This window comes from Leuciscus leuciscus, assembly GCF_965113295.1.
Source record: "Leuciscus leuciscus genome assembly, chromosome: 9".
Classification (NCBI taxonomy): Eukaryota; Metazoa; Chordata; class Actinopteri; order Cypriniformes; family Leuciscidae; genus Leuciscus; species Leuciscus leuciscus.
The window spans coordinates 31030455-31038090 of record NC_138733.1 but is presented as its reverse complement, the minus strand read 5'-3'; the positions used below and the strand labels follow the sequence as shown (position 1 = coordinate 31038090).

At 36.8% G+C, this 7636-nt stretch overlaps 1 protein-coding gene across 1 annotated transcript in view; it reads right to left on the bottom strand.

Moving 5' to 3' along the window:
* Positions 1–6296, bottom strand: part of ngef (neuronal guanine nucleotide exchange factor) — a 27776-nt gene extending 21480 nt beyond the window's left edge. The window contains exon 1 of the mRNA XM_082180921.1: positions 5767–6296. Within this exon, the coding sequence (XP_082037047.1) occupies positions 5767–5974 (208 nt within the window). The 5' untranslated portion in view covers positions 5975–6296. The remainder of the gene's footprint in view (positions 1–5766) is intronic.
* Between the last annotated feature and the right edge of the window lie 1340 nt (positions 6297–7636).

Here is a 7636-nt window from a genome sequence, read left to right as displayed (position 1 = left end):
GTTTAGTGTGTTATTTGTGTGCTTGGATCGTGTGCAAACTAGAATGATCGCAAAGCATGTTTGTCAGACTCCTTCGATTAATATTGATCCATGCAATGTAACTCTGTTGAGCACTTGACAGACTTTGTCAATGAATGTTACACTTTAACCTCAATAAAATCCACAGTGCTGCTTTACAGTGTGTTCTGGCCCTTTATATGACTGGTGAACATAATATGCAAACAGCACTATTCAGGATTTGAACAAACAGTATTGAACTTCAGCATGTAACTCAGTGTCCCGCATCTTTTGAGATGAATGAAAGTCTGTAAAACACCTCTCAACAAGCCACAAGATTTGAAGTTTCATGCATATTTTCATTCATTTTTTGTCATACACACCTTCATTCAGCATGACCTAGTTCCTACATTTAGTCTTTAAGAGAACGTCTCTATTTCTTAAATGTCATCTGAGGTTCAAACCGCACCTGGCTGACTAACCGGCCTCACGTTTGCAACTGCTGATAGTTCAAACACATGTCTGCTCAAAGAAGAACTCCTAAAATACAGATAAATAAAACAAGGACAGCCTAGATTGGGTCAGTTTGCCGTACCATAACGTGACACTAAAGTTATTTTATGATTGCACTGTACATTGGTTAATAATTTGCTTTAAACCCAGTTTCCAAAAGTGTCACCAGATCTGGAGCAGCAATCAACAGTGAGCGAATGGGGTTGTTTTCCCAGCAGGCATTGCAATTTGAGTGAAACTTGTAATTATGAGTTCAAAAAGCGTGTGTGCTATGCATTGTTTGAACAAATCAGCAAAACATATGGTACACTGACAAACTATGGTTCACACTATTGCTAGACCGAGATGTCTAGACAGTTTAGAAAATATAGTTCTGTTATGTAACATTCAATAGTTTAGATGGGATGCATCACTGCTCTATTGTATAATACATAGTCATATTTTACATAATATACACTACCAGTCAAATGTTGAACACACCTACTCAGTCTTTATTATGACTATTTCCACATTTTAGAATATTACAAGAGTTTTCAGAATTATTACCAAAATAATGTATTTTATTTGAGCTTCCTGCACATTCTGGACATTTATTGAACTTTATGAGGTGCATAAAACAATTTTGAATACGTGTATTCTGAACACTTGCGATCCAAAAATTCAATAAAAATAAAGCTGCAAACAGCAATTAAGGGTCCAAGAGGCAAACATCAGACGCAAAATGATGAGCAAGCAATTGCACACACCAAGATTGGTCTCAATATGCTAAAGCCTTACAGAGATACATCCTTAGATGCAGTTTGCCATGATCATGCCTTCACATTTGTTGATATGGTTAATGAAAAAAACGTGAAATCCATAACTTTTTGCCAGGATAGTCTGAAGATGTCCCGTGTCGAATATGGTGGAAATTGGACCAATGCTCTAGGAGGAGATATAGCCTTGCATTCGTTTTTCGTAGAATTAATTGATGAGTTTTCGAGAATGGTTTGACTAAACAACTTGAATTCCATGTTGTTATGTTATGTTATGTTATGTTATGTTATGTTATGTTATGTTATGTTTTGTTTTGTTTTGTTTTGTTTTGTTGTCGGCCTGCACTGAAGATGATTTGATACGATTTTCATGAAAATTGGGCAAACGGTCAAGGAGGAGTTCGAAAAAGAATTCAAAATGCCACAAACATTTCAATTGGTGGCACTAGAGGGATTGAGTTAGAGACTCCAAAATTGCAATGTTTAATGTTCAGACTGTCCTCTATCTGTGTGCCAAATTTCACAACTTGCCACCAAATGTTTCTGTGGGCCGCCATAGACTTCAAGAGCGGAAATAAGACGAACAACAACAACTCTTTTTGTAAAGAAAATTCATGCATAGGGAAAATGTATATTTGTTCAACTATGCACAACCATATATACAACTTTTCAAGCGTTTAAATTGATTTTTCACCCAATTTGGTGAACTTTAAGCAAAAAACTCTTCAAGATCATGAGAATGCAAATTCAATCAATTGTCTACAATCTTTTTATATTGATTAATAGTCATATTTTTGCATGCCCTGCATGTTTTTGTTGTTGTGGACTTTACAAATAAACACTGATAATGTAGGTCTTTTAAATATTAACCTTTTTTAGAGAGAATTGTTTCCTGGTCCACGTTTGTAAGGGTAACAATGCTGCGTAGACTTTGTACAGCGAGACTGGGGGATTACCGTACAGACTGTGTACATTGGACTTACACAAACTTATGAGGCATTACAAAACAAACACACTCACTTTAACATCAGCAGAGGAGTAAATGCCTTGACAACCAAAGTCTCTTTCTCACACACACACCCTCTGACTCTTAAAATTCACACCAAACAGTCATTCTATTAAAAAGATGTGACAAATTCCAGAACAGCACATATTCGCACTGACACGTACACTCACAAACAGTTACAGACAACTGCAAAAATCAAACATCACACCAGAGCAGAGAGTGTGACTTAACCCAAAAGACAGAACTGTTTTGTGGGTGATCTTCTATACTGTTAATTTGTCAAGTCGCTAATGTGTTGAGCTTAAAATGAGCCTTGTGCCTCAAACATCACACATATAGGCCTACATTGACACTCACACTGATTAGTGCACTGCTCAATTTACAGTGCCATTTCAAAATAATAATAATAATTTTCTTCATAAACATCTTTCTACGAAGTTGAACTCACAATTGTGACTTTTTTTCACAGAACTCTGCATGTGTATATGGTCAGGTCAGGTGTTTAAAAACTCAGAATTCCGAATTGTGACAAATAAAGTCATAAAGTTATAAACTTTTTTTTCTATAGCAGAAATAAGCTTCCATAAATGTTCCCTAATTAGTACCAGAGACTGGAAAATATTCAGCGTTACTGTAGTCCGATTCAAGATTCACAGTTGTTTTTGTTTAATCCCAAAAAATGGGGAAGGAAAAAGGTACAAAAGCTGTCACTGGGACAGGTACCCTTTAAAACGGTTCTAATATGTAACCTTTAGGTTCTAATACACACTTTTCGTACCAATATGTACCTTTATGCACTCTTTAGATACAAAGGTGTACCTTTTGAAAGTCCCAGTGACAGCTTTTGCGCCTTTTTTTTCGGAGAGTGTAGGTCAGATTCACGAACAAATGATCAGAATCATACCGCACAACTAGTGAAGTCCGATTCTGGAGTAAAATTACTGGTTCTTTGAAGTGAATCTTAAATATACTGTGCAACCACAAATGACTCTTACGAGCTAGTTCTTTTAATGAATCATTTAATAAAAGGTGTGTTCGACTTAAAGGGGCGCTGTGCAGACCGATCGGTGTATGATATCTAGAGCAAAAGACGTCTCTGTATGTTTTCGAATCGCTCCCGCGATACTTTGACGTCATACACTGATCGGTCTGCACAGCACTGCTTCAAGTTGAACACACCTAAAGACTCACCGATTTGACGAATCCTTCACTGACAGAACGCTGTGAGAGCGATTACTGAATCTGACTCACTATACGAGCTGCATGTTGTCATTAATTTCAATGACGTGCTCGCTAATATTTTTATGGGGAGCGCTTTTTATCTCTTTCGTCTATGCCCTTTTTATCTATGAACACAAATTTACAATGCAAATCCAACATTTAAAAGAACTGTTAGTCAACTAGGCAATAAGGATCATTCCGAATCAATTTAAGATATAATAATAGTATCATGCAGAATTTAGCACACATTTTCTTCAGATGTTTCTTTATCTTCAGCAGAGTTAAGTAAATGTATGTAAATGACAACTTGTGCTTGACTTTACGCAAATATGAAAAGACAGAATTAATTTGTTCAGCCACTTAAAACAGCTCTCTCTGGAAAAACAGGTGAGGCACTATGCATAATACAATCATTAATCATGTTACATAAAATGCAAAATATGCTGTTCCCTACCTCATGCCTAGGACTTCACACAATGTTAGGTTCAATGAGAGAACCAATGGAGATCTGCACACCAAGGACCTTTTCTGGAGACCAGACTAAAATATCTAAAACAATGTTTTGCTGAATACAACATTATGTGGCCAAAATGTCCATTGAAGTCCATTTTTGCTGTTTCATCAGCAGAACGATTCAGAAACACATTAAATACAGTACAACCCACTGAAGAGATGTATGTCTATCCCTCTTCATTCCTGTTAAAAATCAAAGATGGCGCTGCTGTGAATAAGGTCTATTGACGTGGAGGTACCATTACACAAAAGCAAAGGTCTTCAGTTGTAGCAATACCTAATATACAGACATATTTGTCAAACAAAAGCGACTGATAATAAGATGGCTACTGAGATAAAGTGAACATTCATGTGATCTCAATATGGCTGCCACCATAAAGAGTGACCGTCCTTAAAACAGCTTTTTATAGGCCACTGATCTCGCATGAGAGTACTTCATCCAAAAGACTTGGCCAAAACTACAATTAATTTCACTTTTGTGTATCTAAAAGGCAAGAGCCATTTGAAGCATATGTAGAGAATATGTCTGATTCATTGCGACGTGTATAGAGGTGTGCAGATGAAAGTGATTTCAGTTTCATTGTTTATGGGTTTACGTATGACAGTCATGACAATAATAGAGCAGATCATCTTTCAACATCACAGTGGCATCTTCAATCCTGAAATCTACAAAGCTCAAACTCAACAACAAAGTCGCAAATAAGGAAATCACGATGTGATTTCGTCATTCAAATTGAACAGAATGGTCAATTTGGTCTCAGCAATGCAAATACACGCGGCATTCATAAAGATGCTCATGAAAACACGCACATGTAATTCTCAGAACAATTAAACACAGTGAACAATTAAACCAGTTTCTCGAGAATGCTTTGTAATTTTCCTCAGGGCAAAATCATGTGCTTTCAGTCTCTCTCTCTCTCTCTCTCTCTCTCTCTCTCTCAGAAAATCTCTAGGATTAGTACTGGTGTATAAGCCATTCAAATACACTAAATGGTTATCTTACTAGGACTATAGGATTTGTTTGATAGTCAAATCTATCACTGCTGTCACTCATTTTTAGCATCAAACTGAAAAGAATCCATCTAAGAAATGTCAAACGTATCAAGTATAGCCTACATCAGCCTCTTAAAGCAGGGTTTTAGTGTTGTTACTATTGTAAAACTGCTGTTAAGATTTCATTTGAGGTTTTATCTTCACTCTTAAAAATAAAGGTTCCAAAAGGGCAGTTTTGCAGTGATGACAATAGGTTGGTTCCCCAAAGAACCTTTCATTGAACAGTTCTTATGATTCATTTTTTTTTACCTTTTTAGATTTTAAAGAAACTTTTGCGTAACGGAAAGATTCCATGGTTTTGAAGGTTCTTAAACCATCATTTTTAAGAGTTTTGCACAGTACATGTAACTCAAGTAAAATGTAGAGGGTTAATTCAGTTGAGCTAGACTTCATAAACCATAGCAAACTGTTTTACAACATTCAGGGAACAATTAGTAGGCTACACTCCGTTTAGACCCACTACATTTGCTAGGTTATGATAATGCAAACATATCAGTTTCAGTAGCATACATTGTGTTTCAAAACCAGTATTCAAACAAAGTGCACTGTTACGACATAATGATGTTGAAATGAGAGATGTTCTCCTTCAAAACAATGTGGACACTTTTGTTATCATGATGACTTTCAAATAGTAGGCTAGACCACATAAAATCCACACACACTAATAGTTCGTGTTAAAATGAAACCAGAAATGTAAATGATTCTCACTTTCTTGTTGTTCTGAAGATGAAGACAGCTTTTTCTTTCTCATTGAGCGGTAAAAGCGTGAATTCCTGCGAATTGGCGCTCTTGTCAACGTCTCATCATCATCATCGTCATCCTCGCTGGGCAGACGGGCCACTGGCGTCTGAGTTTTGGTCGGGACCTCTTGAGGTTTATGTCCCCATCTCATTCGGAACAGGGCTGTCATCACCATCCGCTATCTGTAACAAGATCCAGCCGTTCATGGAATAATCCCCATCGGACTTGCACAGGAGGAATTCCAATCCAGACTGGATCCAAAAGTTCAGGTTCCCAAAGACAAAATCCCACAGTCACAGAGTTATGCACCCTTTCTAGATAATCAACTCTCTCATTCTTCTTCTTTCGCCTCTTTCTTTTTCCTCTGCCTGAGGGGTTGGCCTGTTAGTGACTTCAGAAGTTTAAAGTCTGTGTTTCTCTCTCGCTCTCTGAATACTGTCCTGTCTGACAAACCTGTCCTCTGGCCCTCTGTGTCAAAGTTCTTCCCCCCTCCCTCTCATTCATTCTCTACGGTCCAGCCTCCCCGTCTCTCTCCCGCCCTCTTTTCCTTCCCTGTGTGACTTGCGTTCTCCCCTGAGCGCATAACTTCTTGCCCCATGCATGTGCGTATAAAACAGGTAAAGTCAGTCATGTCAATCAGCAGATCTTGTATTTTGAGTTGTCAGTTTGCTAATATGAAAATAGACACCTCACCCATGATGTCTCATCAAATGACACTTCAAGACATGACACGTGGAAAAAATATGTATGTAAATATGTAGCGGCCACAAATGAACAATTTTGGTTCACATGACTTACTAATACTTACTATCTTATAATTTATAACTTAACTAATACTTTTTTAACTATATATTTATTTTTGTCCACATGTCATGTGTGGGGCTCCATATAATTTTGTAGGACTGGATTTTTTTCTTTTTAAAGGATCTTGATTTATTTGAATATATTTTTATGTTTATTTTACTTTGGCTAATATTTCGTATTATTATGCATACATCTAACAAAGCTTAGTGTGGTTTATGCTTAAAACAAGAATTAAAAAACAATTTGCCAGAAAAATCGGTACAAGGAAGAGAAATTCAAAGTCTTATTGGAGACAGAGAAGAAGCTATGAGTGTAATTAAACAGGTGAATACAGTCACTCAGTTTACGCTAAAAATATGGTTTAATCTGGTACGAAAATACAAATTAGAGAAAGAGCTCGGACTGCTTCGGTGGATAGCTTATGACAAGGGTTTCATCCCTGGTTCCCTTGACCAAAGATTTAAACAATGGATTCCTAATGGATTAACAGCAATATGCACACTAATTAAAAATGGGAATTTCATGAGCTTTCAGGAGATTAAACAAAAATATGATCTAAGTAATCAAGACCATTTCAGATATTTGCAGATAAGGGACTTTTTCAATAAAAAAATAAAACCCAGTGTAAATCTGGACAAAAATCCAACAATCAAAAGCATAATTGAAGCCTACAACGCAAAGAAATTTAGAATAATCTCTACAATTTATGGACATATAATGGAGGCAAGAGGGAATACAACAATGTATGTAAAACTGAAGTGGCAGAGAGAGTTGGGAGTGAACATATCTGATGATGAATGGTCATATATTTGGAAAACACAGCAATCAACAACATCATCGCGTGTCTGGAGATTACATTGCTGGAAAAATTTTATTAGATTTTTTATAACACCCAAAATTAGGAATAAACATACTTCTTTACCACAGCCATGTTGGAGAAGCTGTGGAGATGTAAACGTGAATCATTCGCATGTGTTCTGGTTCTGTCCTAAGATCGCAGTTATAGGCAAAGTTCTGGGTTATGCTGTACCCA